The 16,149-nt window shown below is 47.7% G+C and overlaps 1 protein-coding gene and 1 long non-coding RNA gene across 2 annotated transcripts in view; both read left to right on the top strand.

Moving 5' to 3' along the window:
• Window positions 1-15,315, top strand: part of TRPC4AP (transient receptor potential cation channel subfamily C member 4 associated protein) — a 42,466-nt gene extending 27,151 nt beyond the window's left edge. Inside the window, exons 12-19 of the mRNA XM_030502525.1 lie at window positions 6,555-6,656; window positions 8,607-8,690; window positions 9,008-9,098; window positions 9,523-9,663; window positions 11,220-11,328; window positions 11,820-11,932; window positions 12,176-12,382; window positions 13,352-15,315. Of these exons, the coding sequence (XP_030358385.1) occupies window positions 6,555-6,656; window positions 8,607-8,690; window positions 9,008-9,098; window positions 9,523-9,663; window positions 11,220-11,328; window positions 11,820-11,932; window positions 12,176-12,382; window positions 13,352-13,489 (985 nt within the window). The 3' untranslated portion in view covers window positions 13,490-15,315. The remainder of the gene's footprint in view (window positions 1-6,554; window positions 6,657-8,606; window positions 8,691-9,007; window positions 9,099-9,522; window positions 9,664-11,219; window positions 11,329-11,819; window positions 11,933-12,175; window positions 12,383-13,351) is intronic.
• LOC115614973 lies at window positions 5,626-5,984 on the top strand. The gene is made up of 2 exons (XR_003993914.1): window positions 5,626-5,703; window positions 5,799-5,984. It is a non-coding gene; the product is annotated as an uncharacterized LOC115614973 (long non-coding RNA).
• Window positions 15,316-16,149: the final 834 nt, after the last annotated feature.

The raw sequence follows: 16,149 nt of genomic DNA, 5'->3' as shown, positions 1-16,149 counted from the left end.
CTGCAGCTAAACCAAATGTCCAGTTTGTGACAATGTCTGTTGCCCCTGTAAGCAAAAGCAAACGAAAGGCACAAAGAGCAACCCGTGAAGCGAAGAAAGATGAAGACCCAGTGCCATTACTATATGCAACAGCACCTGAACAAGAGTTACTACTACGTGGGTCAGAGGAAGAGGAAGAAGAAGAAGAGGTCACTTCTCGACCCCGGACCTCAACCGAACTACGGAATATGCGAAAAGATTTCACCCGTCTTCCAGGGGAGCACATTGTCACCTGGTTGCTCCGGTGCTGGGACAATGGGGCCGACGGTCATGAACTAGAAGGTAGGGAAGCCAAGCAGCTGGGATCACTTGCTAAGGAAGGAGGAATTGACAAAGCGATTGCAAGAGAGAAGCGAGCCCTCAGTCTTTGGAGGCGGCTCCTGGCAGCTGTGAAGGAAAGGTTTCCCTACAAAGACGATATTACGAATCGCTCAGCCAACTGGACCACGATAGAGAAAGGCATCCAGTCCCTGAGGGAATCAGCCATTATAGAGATGATCTATCGTAGGCCGGATTCCAGGAACACATCCGTAGACCCAGATGAAGTCGAATGTACACGACCCATGTGGCGGAAACTTACACGGAGTGCGCCATCATCATATGCCCACACATTGGCATCAATGACCTGGAATGACGGAGTATCACCAACAGTGGATTTCCTGATTCGTCAACTCCGAGAGTTCGAAGACAATCTCACCCCTTCCATCATTTCAGCTGTGGAAAAACTGTCCCAGGAGTTCAAACAATTGAGAGACGATTTATCCGATCTATCCAGCTCTCCACGCGTACCAACCCATGTCTCAGCTATCAACAGAAGGCGCCCTACTGCTCGAGAAAGAAAATATACGAGGTACACGCCACGGGCCACCCTATGGTTTTACCTGCGGGATCATGGAGAAGACATGAGAAAGTGGGATGGAAAACCTACTTCAGCTCTGGAGCAACGGGTGCGTGAACTGAAGAGGAGAACAATGGTCAAGGATGATCCTCCCAGGAAAGCTGCTGCTCCAGTCTCTGGCGAGCAGTTTCCCAGATGGAGCGAAAGAGCTGATTTTACTCCAGCTCCTGTGATAAGGAATACTAATCCCTTTCTACAAGACAGAAGTGGAGAATTTTGTGATCACTATTAGAGGGGCCCTGCCTCCAGCCAGGTGGAGGAGAGGGATAATCGGGTTTACTGGACTGTGTGGATCAGATGGCCTGGCACATCAGTCCCACAGAAGTATAAGGCTCTAGTAGATACCGGTGCACAGTGTACTCTGATGCCATCAAGGTATCAAGGGGTGAAACCCATTTCTATTTCTGGAGTGACAGGAGGATCCCAAGCGTTAACTATGCTGGAAGCTGAAATCAGCCTGACTGGGAGGAAGTGGCAAAAGCACCCCATTGTAACTGGTCCAGGGGCTCCATGCATCCTTGGCATAGACTATCTCAGGAGAGGGTATTTCAAAGACCCAAAAGGGTATAGATGGGCTTTTGGTATCGCTGCCTTGGAGACAGAGGAAATTAAGCAGCTGTCCACCTTACCCGGTCTCTCAGAGGATCCTTCTGTTGTGGGGTTGCTGAAGGTCGAAGAACAACAAGTGCCAATTGCGACCACAACAGTGCACCGGCGGCAATACCGCACCAACCGAGACTCCTTGATTCCCATCCATAAGCTGATCCGCAGACTGGAGAGCCAAGGAGTGATCAGCAGGACCCACTCACCCTTTAATAGCCCCATATGGCCAGTGCAAAAGTCTAATGGAGAGTGGAGATTAACAGTAGACTATCGTGGCCTGAACGAAGTCACACCACCATTGAGTGCTGCCGTACCGGACATGTTAGAACTTCAGTATGACCTGGAGTCAAAGGCAGCCAAGTGGTATGCCACAATTGACATTGCCAATGCATTTTTCTCAATCCCTTTGGCAGCAGAATGCAGGCCACAGTTTGCTTTCACTTGGAGGGGCGTCCAGTACACTTGGAACCGACTGCCCCAGGGGTGGAAACACAGCCCTACCATCTGCCATGGATTGATCCAGACTGCACTGGAACAGGGGCAAGCTCCAGAACACCTGCAATACATTGATGACATCATCGTGTGGGGTGATACAGCGGAAGAAGTTTTTGAGAAAGGGAGGAAAATAATCCAAATCCTGCTGAAGGCCGGTTTTGCCATAAAACGGAATAAGGTCAAGGGACCTGCACAGGAGATTCAATTTTTGGGAATAAAATGGCAAGATGGACGCCGCCAGATCCCCACAGACGTGATCAACAAGATAACAGCAATGTCTCCACCAACTAACAAGAAAGAAACACAAGCTTTCTTAGGTGTTGTGGGGTTCTGGAGAATGCACATCCCAAATTACAGTCTGATTGTAAGCCCTCTCTACCACGTGACCCGGAAGAAGAATGATTTCAAATGGGGCCCTGAGCAACAACAAGCCTTTGAACAAATTAAACGAGAAATAGTTCATGCAGTAGCCCTTGGACCAGTCCGGGCCGGGCCAGATGTGAAAAATGTGCTCTATACCGCAGCTGGGGAGAATGGTCCTACCTGGAGCCTCTGGCAGAAAGCTCCAGGGGAGACTCGAGGTCGACCCCTTGGCTTTTGGAGTCGGGGATATAAAGGATCCGAGGCCAGCTACACTCCCACTGAAAAAGAGATACTGGCAGCCTATGAAGGGGTTCGAGCTGCCTCAGAAGTGATTGGAACTGAAGCGCAGCTCCTCCTGGCACCCCGGTTGCCTGTGCTGGGCTGGATGTTCAAAGGCAGGGTCTCCTCTACACATCATGCAACTGATGCTACATGGAGTAAGTGGGCCGCACTAATTACACAACGAGCTCGAATAGGAAATCCCAGTCGTCCAGGAATTCTAGAAGTCATCATGGACTGGCCAGAGGGCAAAGATTTTGGGATGTCACCAGAAGAGGAGGTGACGCGTGCTGAAGAGGCCCCACCATATAATGAACTGTCAGAGAGTGAAAAGCAATATGCCTTGTTTACTGATGGGTCCTGCCGTATTGTGGGAAAGCATCGGAGATGGAAAGCAGCTGTGTGGAGTCCCCTGCGACAAGTTGCAGAAACTGCTGAGGGAGAGGGTGAATCGAGTCAATTTGCAGAGGTGAAAGCCATCCAGCTGGCCTTGGACATTGCTGAACGAGAAAAATGGCCAGTACTTTATCTCTATACTGACTCATGGATGGTGGCAAATGCCCTGTGGGGTGGTTGCAGCAATGGAAGCAGAGCAACTGGCAACGCAGAAGTAAACCCATCTGGGCTGCTGCATTGTGGCAAGATATCGCTGCTCGGGTGCAGAACCTGGTGGTGAAGGTACGCCACGTAGATGCTCATGTACCCAAGAGTCGGGCCACTGAGGAACACCAGAATAACCAGCAAGTGGATAAAGCTGCTAAGATTAAAGTGGCTCAGATGGACTTGGATTGGCAACATAAGGGTGAATTATTTTTAGCCCGGTGGGCCCATGACACCTCAGGCCATCAAGGCAGAGATGCAACATATAGATGGGCTCGTGATCGAGGGGTGGACTTAACGATGGACACTATTGCCCAGGTTATTCACGAATGTGAAACATGTGCTGCAATTAAGCAAGCCAAGCGGTTAAAGCCTCTCTGGTATGGAGGACGATGGCTGAAGTACAAGTATGGGGAGGCCTGGCAGATTGACTACATCACACTCCCACCAACCCGCCAAGGCAAGCGCTATGTGCTTACCATGGTGGAAGCAACCACCGGCTGGCTGGAAACATATGCTGTGTCCCACGCCACTGCCCGGAACACTATCCTGGGCCTTGAGAAACAAGTCTTGTGGCGACACGGCACCCCAGAGAGAATTGAGTCAGACAATGGGACTCATTTCCGGAACAACCTCATAGACACTTGGGCCAAAGAGCATGGCATTGAGTGGGTATATCACATCCCCTACCATGCACCAGCCTCTGGGAAAATCGAACGGTACAATGGGCTGTTAAAAACTACACTGAGAGCAATGGGTGGTGGGACTTTCAAACACTGGGATACACATTTACCAAAAGCCACCTGGTTGGTCAACAGTAGGGGATCTGCCAACAGGGCTGGCCCAGCCCAATCAGAACTTTTACGTACTGTAGAGGGGGATAAAGTTCCTGTGGTGCACATAAAGAATTTGTTGGGGAAGACAGTCTGGGTTATTCCTGCTTCAGGTAAAGGCAAACCCACTCGTGGGGTTGCTTTTGCTCAGGGACCTGGATATACTTGGTGGGTAATGCGGGAAGATGGGGAAGTCCGATGTGTACCTCAAGGGGATTTGATTTTGGGGGAAAACAGCCAATGAACTCAATTGTACGCTGTTGCCTGCTCTATAACACTTTTATAGCCCACCAGCTAGATATCTTCAGGTCACCAGCCATTGACCCTGACTTCCCTCCGATCATCACCTCAACAAAGAATGAATTTTGAGGAAACCAGACGAGCTCAGCAGTGACCAGATGAGTTTGGCGGTATCATCAGCAGGCAACAACCCAACACTATGTACCGTCCCTCCTGCCCTGAAAGACTATTACAAGAGATGGAGCCTGACATCATGGACTGGATGAGTTCAGCAATTTTACAGGGATTGGTCCATGGACTAGGGAACGATATCTTTCTCTGTGTGTGGGTGTGGGTGTATATATATGTGTATATATGGGACAGGGGTGATGGTGTGCTGAGAGATGTGGGATCTGAGCATGACGTGAATGGTATGGAATAAGGGGTGGATACTGTCCTGGGTTCAGCTATAGCAGTCATTTTTCTCCTGCTTAGTAGCTGGTGCAGTGCTGTGTTTTTTAACTTTCAGCCTGGGAACAACGCTGATAACACCGATGTTTTTAGTTGTTGCTAAGTAATGTTTATTCCAACCAAGGACTTTCTCAGTCTCATGCTTTGCCAGGGAGGAGGGGAAGCCGGGAGGAAGCAGAGACAGGACACCTGACCCAAACTAGCCAAAGGGGTATTCCATACCACAGCACGTCATGCCCAGTATATAAACCGGGGGGAGTTACCCGGAAGGCCCAGATCACTGCTCGGGTCGGGCTGGGTATCGGTCGGCAGGTGGTGAGCAATTGTATCCTCTCCCCTTGTTATTTCACTAATCGTTATTATCATTGGTGGTAGCAGTAGTGGTTTTGTGTTATACCTTAGTTGCGGGACTGCTCTTATCTCAACCCGTGGGAGTTACATTCTTCCCATTCTCCTCCCCATCCCTCCGGGAGCGGGGGGAGGAAGAAAAGGGGGGGCGGGGGGGGAGTGAGCGAGCGGCTGTGTGGTTCTGAGTTACCAGCTGGGCTCAAACCACGACAGTGACCACTGCAAAGATCTCAGGCTTGTTTAAACAGAGCTTTCAGCTGTAACATTTGAGCAAGTGGAATGTGTGGAATCTGGTTAGGGGTTTTAAATAAAGAGTTACATGAACTCACAGGTCTGCTGAGTTAGCTGAGGACAAGGTGAGAGCAAGTACTTCTGTACTAATATGCAGTAAGACTGTGTATAAACCCAAACTTGGGGGACTGTTGCCTGGGAGAGAGGCTGTATTTTCATTACAGAAACCTGTTGATCCAGATCCAAGCTCCATGTGACAGCCTCAGTGGGCACTTGTCTGGAAGCCAGTGTTTGAAGCAAGAAGTCATCCCCATCACCTTTCTGGTCTAACAATTTATCTTCTGTGTAGTTGCTATGTATGATGAATAGGTTCTCTTTGCACACCCTCACACTCATCACTGCATCCTGTGCTCCCATAGGGTTCCTGAAGATACAGCTTTGTGGTTGATTCTGAGCACTTTGAAGTTGGAGGGCTCTAAGGGAGCACACTGGCATTGGGCAGGGAGTCCCTCAAAGGGAGCCTGTGGATTACATTTCTACTTTGTCAGTCTTGGTCTGCATTTAATTTACTTTACAAATAAACTAATTGATTTTCATTAGGAAAAGTTTTGTATTTGATAACGAATTCCGTGCAAATTCCTGAGGTTTGTATCCATTCCTGTTCTATTTTCTACCTATCATGAAGTTTTTTAATCTTTCCAGAGTAAACACTTTGCTCAGAGTAGTAAAATACCACGATGATTGAGGACTTTTTTGCAGTTTCTGCTTTCTAACTGAGATTTACTACTGATAAAGAGCATGCTCACTGTAAGTCAGAGAAAAACTGTAGGAAGCTGTGGAAAAAGTTGATTTAAGTCTTCTGCAATTCAGCAAAATGTTGCTGAGATTTTTAAAAACCAAACCATAAGATCCTGAACAGCAAAGAACCACCATCTCCAAGGTGGTCAGTGTTGAAACTGGCATTTGGTGGTTTGGGAGGAGGCTCACAACACAGCAGGTAGCTGGCCTGCATTGGGAGTGTGCTGTGGCAAGGGGAGCAGAGTCAGAGAAGTGGAAGGTGCTTGCCTGTTCCTGCAGCCCTCATGGCTGTGTGGCTTTACTCTTCATGGGATTGCACATTTGCCTCTTGAATTCATCATATTTTTCTCCCCTACTCCCCAAATGTCTTGCTGTAGGAACAAGTATCTGCTTTTAAACAGTCAGGAACTCAACGAGCTGAGTGCAATCTCCCATAAAGCCAACATCCCTGAAGTTGATGCAGTTGTCAACACAGACAGGTGAGTAGGGAGAAAGGGTTTAGGGCAGCAGCTTCTAGAGTTTTGCAAGCACTTACATTGGAGGTTTGATGTCACCTGGTTTATCTGAGGTCCTTCTGTCCAAGACACTTGCTTTAGTTGCAGTATTTCGGCAGGAAGTGGCTGGGTTTGTATAATATTCATGGTCATTAGTGAAGCTAAAATGTGCTTGTGCTCAGAGTAAGGCTCTTTATAAAACAGAAGCAACCTAAAAGAGGGAGTTTGAGTTTGTGGCCCAGACTTCATCATGATGTGCTTTCCAAAGGCCTGTTTGTCTGGCCCTTCTCACTACGGGCACTACAGTCAGACCTGGAGAGTAAACTGAGATCCCCCCCAGTGCATGAATTGCTGCTACTAATAAATCTTGGTTAGAGATTCAGGAGCAGTCTGTGCACACACAACATCCATTTCCAGTCTGCACAAACAGATCTGCTCAGAGCCTTTATTTTAAGAGCAGCTAATAACTAGAATAAGCTAAATTAGATTAACATGTTAAACCACTTACTGGATCTCTAGTGTTAGATTTGAATGCCTGTTAGATTGAGTATTTTGATTTAATAAGCTCTTTAATACACGATTCTGATGTACAAACCTCCCAAAGTGAAATATTTGCAGACTTTAGTTGTCAGAATACTCCCAGAGTATCAGCAGGGCCCTGGGCTCCCAGAGCAGGTTTACCTCACTTCTAAAGGGAATTCTCTAAGAGGATTTCTAGATGAGAATTATTATAATACTCTGCCTAATTGGGAAGAAATGGTGTCTGTATTGCTCAGATCCTTCTTTTTGAAGCATGGGTACCCTTCTGGCTTTGTTCAAAAAGGAGCGAGTATTTAGGAGGAAGAATTCACCCAGTTAGGAGCACACTAAAGGGGGTGGATCAAGGGTGTAAATAGCTTCTTCCAGCCTGCAGAGTTTCTCATCTCTCAAGTGTTAGTGAGAACAGACTATCGCACTGCAAGAAAACCACTTCCCACAAGGGCTTTGTCAGATGGCTGTTGACTGCCCAGCAAGGATGCTGGTACAGTACATGGCAGTTAACCTGGGTGCATCTGCTGAACCTGCTTGCTGGGGTGTTTTGAATGGGAGAGTGCAGCTTGAAGCACCTCGTTCTGCCCTGCAGGGTGGCTTGTGTCGCCTGACAGGCAGCATTGCTCGGTTTCTGGCCTAAACTTGGTTTCTTTTTCACCCTTAGCATTTTGTTTCCATGTTGGTTTTCCTGATACATGAGATCACAGACTGGTTTGGGTTGAAGGGACCTTAAAGCTCATCCAGTTCCAACACCCTGCCACGGGCAGGGACACCTTCCACTAGAGCAGGGTGATCCAAGCCCCATCCAACTTGGCCTTGAATGCTGCCAGGGATGGATCAAGGCATTGCTTCTGCACAAGGTTGCTGTAGGTAGATGCTCTAGCGAGGATGCTATTTAATACAAATAGTATTGCAGTTCTACAGCCTCTGTACTTTTAGTGCTACATGCAGAAGGCTACTTCATGTAGCATTTAGGTTTCCATACTCTGCTTCGTCTCCTTAACAGAACTTGGAGCTTCCTTTACGTTTATTGAGCAAAAAAGGCCTCTGTTTCTTTCATTCCTAAGCACAAATGTGGTATACGTGGGGTTTTTCTTCTAACCTCTTAACTCCTACAAGCTGTGAATTGCTATTTCTCAAATCACTAAGATTTTGAGAGGAAATGAATCATTTTTCTTCAGGGTTTGTTTGGAAGCCACGTTGCAGCTATTTATTGCAGATGTTCATCAAAGGCAGTGAGGAGAACTTCCACTGGTAGAACTAGCAATGAGTATTTGTACTGTATATTTAATACTGGGATTTTGATTATTAGAAGCTCTGGAGAAGAGACTGGATTCAGTGTTCTACAAGGTACAGAACTTGCCAGCCCTTCCACTCACGCTGTGATTTCCTCACATGCTCTAGGAGTCTTGTCTGCGATGGGAAAAGGGGTTTGTTGACCAGACTGCTTCAGGTCATGAAGAAGGAACCAGCTGAATCTTCCTTCAGGTGGGTTCACTTTGCACTGGAACTCATTTGAGTTGACTGGGAAGTCAGTGTGTTTTCATACAGCTTATAGCCATTGAAAGTGATAACCTATGAAAAGATCTGGCTTTGTTGCACTTGGCCACTATGGTAGTGCAGGTGAGGGAGAATGCCAGAGCTTGCGTTGGACCTCATACCCAGCATAGTCATTGACTTTCTACAAGATCAACAGGTCCAGCTGCAGATTGGAATGAAACAGATCAGGAAATTTGATTTAAATGATAGTTGTGATAAATACTCCCCTTGCTCCAAATTAAAAACTCTTTTCTTCTTTCTCTCAGGTTCTGGCAAGCGAGGGCAGTTGAAAGTTTTCTGCGGGGCACCACCTCCTATGCAGACCAGATGTTCCTGCTGAAGAGAGGACTCCTGGAGGTAATGAAGTATATAGAATCATAGAATGGTTTGGGTTGGAAAGGACCTTTAAGCCCATCCAGTTCCAACCCCCTGCCATGGGCAGGGACACCTCACACTAGACCATGTCACCCAAGGCTCTGTCCAACCTGGCCTTGAACACTGCCAGGGATGGAGCATTCACCACTTCTTTGGGCACCCTGTGCCAGCGCCTCAGCACCCTCACAGGGAAGAACTTCTTCCTTATGTCTAACCTGAACTTTCCCTGTTTAAGGCAATCACCAGGATGTTAATTTAACAGAACTCTCATGTGCATTGTAGTCTTTAGTTCTGCCATCTCAGAACTAAACCTGCAGATAGATGTCTTAGTGGTTAAATCAGATTCTGTGCTGTACTGCTGGCTCTGCCTAAACTGTGGCAATAACATGTTTTTCTCCCATGCCAGCATATTCTCTACTGCATTGTTGATAGTGAGTGCAAATCACGAGATGTGCTTCAGAGTTACTTTGACCTTCTGGGAGAACTGATGAAATTCAATATTGATGCATTCAAGAGGTTCAACAAGTACATCAACACAGATGAGAAGGTAAATACTTGTAGAAGCTGTGCCCAGTGGGTCACATTACACACATTACAACACAGCCAAACGTAGCACTAAAGCTCAAATGCATTTGATTTTGGTGTGATTGTTGAGCTTGATGCACCATAAACGCTGAGTGAGCTGCCAAAGACTCTTCACAAGCATGTATGTTGCTGCATACACTCATGTTCTCAGAAATGCTCCCAGCTCTTGTGAGTCAGCAAGCGCTGAGCTGCTCAGGAAACACTGCCCTGTTGCATGGGCAGGCAGGGCTAAGGTCAGGGTTGATGGTAGAACATTTCCTGTAAAGTCACTGGGGTTTGGGTTAAGTTGATAGTTGTGGACATTGAGACAGGCTCCAAAAAATCTTTTACTAGAGCTTTAAGGGTTCTTCATGGAAATGACTTTAAATACTCGATATTTGGTACTGCAGAAAGACATATCTTGATGTTATGTGAATTTACAGACAATTACATGCAAGGCTGATGTAATTACCTATAAAAACTTAGTTGCATATGTAGATCAAGAATGGGCAGCTCTCTATGCAGAGTGGTTTCATATGCTTTATGTATATAACATTGGCTGTTGAGTAGGCTTTGAGTCACCTCATACTCTTGCTTCTGTTACTGAAATGTTTCTCTGGTTACTGTTAAGTCTGGAGGACCAAGGAGGATAGAAGTAGAGATGGATTTAAAAGAAAGATTTATTTAATTTCAGGTGGTTTTCTGATAAATGAATTCAATCCTTCTAGAGAATCTGTCCTTATACTTTGCGTGTGCTTCCTATTTATTAATCTATAATTTCTTTAATTGTCATTCTGTATTTGTCCACTTTATTCCTCCCTAGCACTGTCTGCTTGTACAAAGTAAGTGTAGGAAAACATGGAGCTGGAGGAAGTAGAGAGCCCAGCAGCTATGCTGCCTCATTTCCCTCTTTCAAAACCAACAGGGTATGAAATCTTGGCCTCATTGAAGTGACCCAGCTTCAGAAGAGATTTGAGTGGTGCCAGGACTTTGGCATTTTCCTTTGACATAGCGTTTTTAAGGTTCTTGCTGTAGGGATCCTTTGGCCAGCTCTCACTGCTAGTGTTGGCTTGGGCTGGTTTAGGCAGGCCCTGGAGTGTGGATCTCCTTTTGTTCTTGTTGGGGATAACAAAAAGGAAATGACCCTGAGCATTTTGGCATTCAGAACTGAACTCTTCCTTCTGAAGGGAAGGGGAAATTGTCCATGTCTGAAGCCTTACATTGAAGTGCACATTTTAGGTGCTTGTGCTCAGAACTTAAAGTGGTTTCTCCAATATCCTTCAAGAACTGTTCTCTTTCAGTGTTAAACACCTGGAGGGCACTTGCTGTTACCCTACTTGCTAAACCCTGTTTGTAGGTCTTCCTAACTGACCTGTTCCCCTTCTGCCACAGAATAACTGCTTTAGCACTCCCCTTGGCCGTACCCTTTCTGAAAAGGATATGAAATGCTGTTCTCTCAGACCTCATCTATGGGTGTGCATGTAGGATGGTGGTTTTGTTGTGATTTTTAATGCAACACTAAAAAATATTTCTCTTTAGTTCCAGATATTTTTAAATCAGATCAACAGTTCATTGGTTGACTCAAACATGCTTGTTCGCTGCATTACCCTGTCCCTGGACCGATTTGAGAATCAGTCTGATGCTAAAGGTAAAGAATCACAGAATCCCAGACTGGTTTGGGTTGGAAGGGGCCTTAAAGCTCATCCAGTTCCAACCCCCTGCCACGGGCAGGGACACCTTCCACTGGAGCAGGTTGCTCCAAGCCCCTGTGTCCAACCTGGCCTTGAACACTGCCAGGGATGGGGCAGCCACAGCTTCTCTGGGCACCCTGTGCCAGCGCCTCAGCACCCTCACAGGGAAGAGCTTCTGCCTAAGAGCTCATCTCAATCTCCCCTCTGGCAGGTTAAAGCCATTCCCCTTGTCCTGTCCCTACAGGCCCTTGAATAAGAAGTGGTGTGGGGGGGTGTTTGATAGTGAAAGTGGTTATTTAAAGTTTGGGCTTTGGAAACTTTAGACTGAGAAATGCCACTCTGCATGCTTGTTGCTACAGTCTGAGCACCAGCCCTTACTGCCATGCTGCTGGGACCAACCTGCCTGAACTTTAAGCACCTGATGACTGTCTCTTTCCTCTTGCTGCAGTTGCAGAAGTCCTGTCAGAGTGCCGCCTGTTGTCATATATGTCCCAGATGTCCATGAGAATGTCCTTTCTTTTCCGTCTCATTAATATTATTCATGTACAGACACTTACACAGGTAAAGAGCTGACAGTAACTTTGCAGATTGCTGATACTGTGCAGTGATGAACTGGGCTGGGAGCAGGGAGGAATCTGCCTTGTCTTGAGGAGACCCATGTTCCTTCTTGATCCATGTAGGAGCTCCTCTTGCTTACCATGAGCACGTTTTGTAAGGATGTGTACAGCTGATATCTCGGGGGGTTTGTGGTTGGTTTGGTTTGGGGTTTTCTTGTCTAACCTACTGTGTCATTTTTACCTTTAGGAAAATGTCAGTTGTTTGAACACAAGTTTAGTTATCCTAATGCTGGCCCGAAGGAAAGAAAAGCTGCCTTTTTATCTGCACACTTTGCAACAGATGGAATACACAGAAAAATACCCAGGCTTCATCCTGAACAACTTCCACAGTCTCCTGCGATTCTGGCAGCAGCATTACCTCAACAAGGATAAAGACAGCACCTGCTTAGAAAATGTATGTGAGCCTCTTAGCATAGCAAGAATCAGTCATAGCAATATCTGTCTGCTAGTCACTTGGCAAAAATGGGAAGTGAGAGGTTGTGAAGGGCAAGAAGGGAGCAAGCTGTGCCCCAAAATGTAGCTTTGTGTAGTACTTTTCACGCCATCTTCCCAGTAAGGTCCCTTCTGCAAGCAGTCAGACCCCACAAGGTGGGTGCTGGGTTTCCCTGCAAGCAGGACCTTAGGTCTTGGTCTGGCACACAGTGAGACTTGCCAGTGCTGGGTGGGTTTGAGAGGCAGGACTGGGGAGGTGAGCAGCCCTGCACAGGGGTGTGGAGGCAGGACAGAACCCACCTCTCACATTAGTTAGCACCTTATCCAGACTGTCCCCTCTCTTCTGGTGTGGAAGTGGCAGCACAGGAAAACAGGCTGATGCAGCTGCTCCAATACAAGGCAGCTGCTCTGCTTGCAAGGGGACATACAAGGGACATACAATACAAGGAAAGCAGCCCACTGTTTTCCACTCAAGCTGGTCTGTCTTGAGCACTGAGAAGAGGAAGAAATGACCTGTGATGAGAAGAACAGCTCCCTTGTATATGCCCTAGAAGGCTGAAGGGAGGTTGCACAGGTTCCTTCCTTGACTTGTCAGTGATTGAGTGGCAGCTTCAACAGATTTTAATGTGTTTAAGGAAAGCCCTTCTTTGGTGTGTATGTAACTGCAGCACACAACCATAAGGCTGTCATGAGCGATGTGCAGGCAGGCTCCTATAGATGAGGTACCTGAAGAGGAACTTCTTCATGCCCCTTCTGCTCCCTGCCCTGCAAGGAGCGGCTGAACTGTGACCCAGAGGTGTGGGGCTGGGCAAGTCAGGTTGAATAAGAAGCAATTTTCAGTTCTTTCCACTGAATGCCTTTGGGACATGTCTTCTGGTGCATGTCAGTGCCTGTGGACCTCACTAACCAACCTCTTCATCTCTTCCCACAGAGCTCCTGTATTAGTTTTACCTACTGGAAAGAGACTGTATCTATACTGCTCAGTCCAGACCGGACATCCCCCTGTGCCATAGTTAGCTACATCGACGAGGCGTATATGGACATTGACAGAGACTTTGCTGAGGAGTAACTCTTCACTCTGGCTTCTGATGGACAGCACTTGGAGGGTCCCTCACAGCCCATGGATTTTCAGGGATATGCTGTGGAGTGTGTGTGTGTGCACCGCTTGGAACCGTGGAGCATTGTCCCAACCCCAGCCCCTCCCCATCCCCGTCTCTGATCTCTAACAGATGAGACACTGAGAGCTCTCTGGGCAACACATTCAGGGATGTATCTTCCAGCTGTTCCGGGATAAAAACCATTACCTGCAAAAACCAGCCTCTTTCTTTTCTCTCTTCCCAGCCCAGCGTGGCTGGTCAGAGATTGTTCTTTGCGGACCCATGAGGGTGCTCTGTATGTGCCAGTTGAGTTGTGGCTCTTCCAGAATGACCAAGTCCAAAAAGCACAGAATTGCCCTGCAGATGTGAGGTCCAAGGAGTCAGTGTGACCGGGACCCACACACCAGCCACCCGCGGAGCCACCACGAGGGCTCCCTTGGGTGCAACTCTTCTGTTGGGGTTTGGAATCAGGGGTTCAGGGTTGGTTAGAGTGTGAAAGTGTGTGTGCGTGCGTGCGTGTGTGCTTTTAATTCCTGAGAGCCCCAGCTCCAGTCACCTCTTTACCATCTACTTTTGGATCATTTGGTACTAAATCTGTGCGTTAGGAGAGAACCTCTGCTCCTGCTGTCTTCCCCTTCCTGCCTGAAGGTGTGTTACAACGCTGTGCAGAACAGAGACAGCTCAGCAATGGGGCAGTTGCAACAGGGGTTAGCTCTTTCAGAGAGCATTAAAATGTACTAATTTTGGTAAACTTGCAGCTTGTCCCTTCTTGGGGAACTAATCTGGTTTTAAAATCCTTTCCAGGACCACTGCTCTTGATGCTGACCTGCTATGCCTGAAGTCTTATGTCAGTCTGCTTTCAGTCCTTAAGCTCAACCCACACACTAATCTTGAAGTGCAATATTTGCTGGAGATGTCAGTTGTTTTCCTTGGATCTGTTTTAATCAGAAGGTGTTAAATGCTGGGAATAAACGCTCCTGGTTGAAAGGAACTTTGTGGGATACGTTGGGAAAGGGGGAATTGGTATTTGGCAGTCCTTATGGCCAAACCTGCACCTGCCCTGCCTGCTCACCAACAGTAATAGTGTTGCTCCAAGGCAGTCACATTCCCAGGAATGAAATAACAGCCTGAAGTCCTGAGCTACCACATTTGAGTCAAAAACTGTGTCTTGCAGCTCCAGCTAAAGGAAACCTGTGTTCTTTAAGACACTTCTTAAGTTTTCTTAAGTTATTTGATGAGATGACTTGGCTTCAGCTCTGTCCCGGCTCCAGCGAGGGACGGGGGAAAGGATGTCCCAGGATTGAAGCATTTTGTCTCTCATCAGTGCCAGCAGAATGAAACCCACTCAGAGGGTCCCCATGCTGGGGCCTGGGTTCCAGCTCCCCCCCTGCAGGACTTGCTCTCAATGTCCCCCTTCTCCTCTCGCTTACCTCGCAGTCGCTGTCCTGCTCTGGACTTGCAGTTGGTACTTTGCTTACAGGGGGGTCAGAGCTCCTGAGCTTGTGCATTAACCTGGATTCATGCAGGAGCTCCCGGGATCCTTGTATCCCACCTGAGGGGCTGAAGCCCTTGGGCAGACCCTGCCCTAGTTGCACCCCTTGGTCAGGGAGTTCCTCACTACAGAGCTGCAGCATCAGGTCCCCCCCTCCCTGCCCGTTCCCTCCCCTGAGCTCATTTCTTTCTCCTCTGTACTTTTTTTGTTCTTGGGTACTTGTGGTTTTGGTGTATCTTTGCTTCTTAACTGTAATAGATGTACACTTAAAATAAATGCTTCAAATTAAAAAGGCTTTTAACTGAAGGGATGTCTTTTATTGGTGCATCCAGTGATTGCTGCTATAAACCTCCAGAGTCTCATTCACATCTGGATTGATGTAACATACAGAGGGACCAAGCTGTGTCTGGCCTTGGCTATCTGGCCATGTGGCTGAACTGAACCCAGCTTTGGCCTTGGGTGATCACAGTGGTGTTGGGGTCCACATGTGCTGGAGGCAGCTTGGCTTTGCCTTGGCCTTCAGGCTGGTGCAGGAGACCAAGTTGGCCATCAGCAGAGAAGGGAAAGGAACCCCCAGCAGCTCCTCCAAGGAGGGAACATGCTGGGTGTTGGGCCGTGAGCATGCAGAGGGTCGCAGGCATGTTATAACTGGGTGTCACGTCCCTGTGGGCTCATCTGTCCATGCCAGATGCCTCAACTATCTCATTTTGAGAGGGACCAGCTCTGTCTTTCATCCTTGTATTGCCATACTTATGGAGAGCACCGCGAGGGGAGGTGTCCTGCATGGTGCCAGGCAGAGCGCCCGGGCTCTGGGATGGAGGTGGGACCCCCTGTCCCTGACAAGTACTTCTGGAAGTCTGCGCTATCCCCATGGCTTGCTGAGGTTTGTGGAGCCCGGATTAATGCCAATTCACTAACTGCAAATTAACATATTAAATGGAAACTATTAAAGAAATCTATTTTAAAGAACCGAGTGGAGATGTCTTTCTTTGCAGGCCCTTTGCAGAGCTGAAGCCCCTCCTTCTGCCCTGCAGGACTGGAATTGGGGGTTTTCATGTTCTCCCCGGGAGTAACGGTTTTGGTGAGGCTGCCCAGGGCAGTGCTGGATTCACCGTCCCTGCAAGTGTTCACACACCACGT

This window comes from Strigops habroptila, chromosome 13 (genome assembly GCF_004027225.2).
Source record: "Strigops habroptila isolate Jane chromosome 13, bStrHab1.2.pri, whole genome shotgun sequence".
NCBI lineage: Eukaryota > Metazoa > Chordata > Aves > Psittaciformes > Psittacidae > Strigops > Strigops habroptila.
Note: the sequence above shows the minus strand (reverse complement) of the source record. Positions and strands in the feature narration are given on the sequence as shown.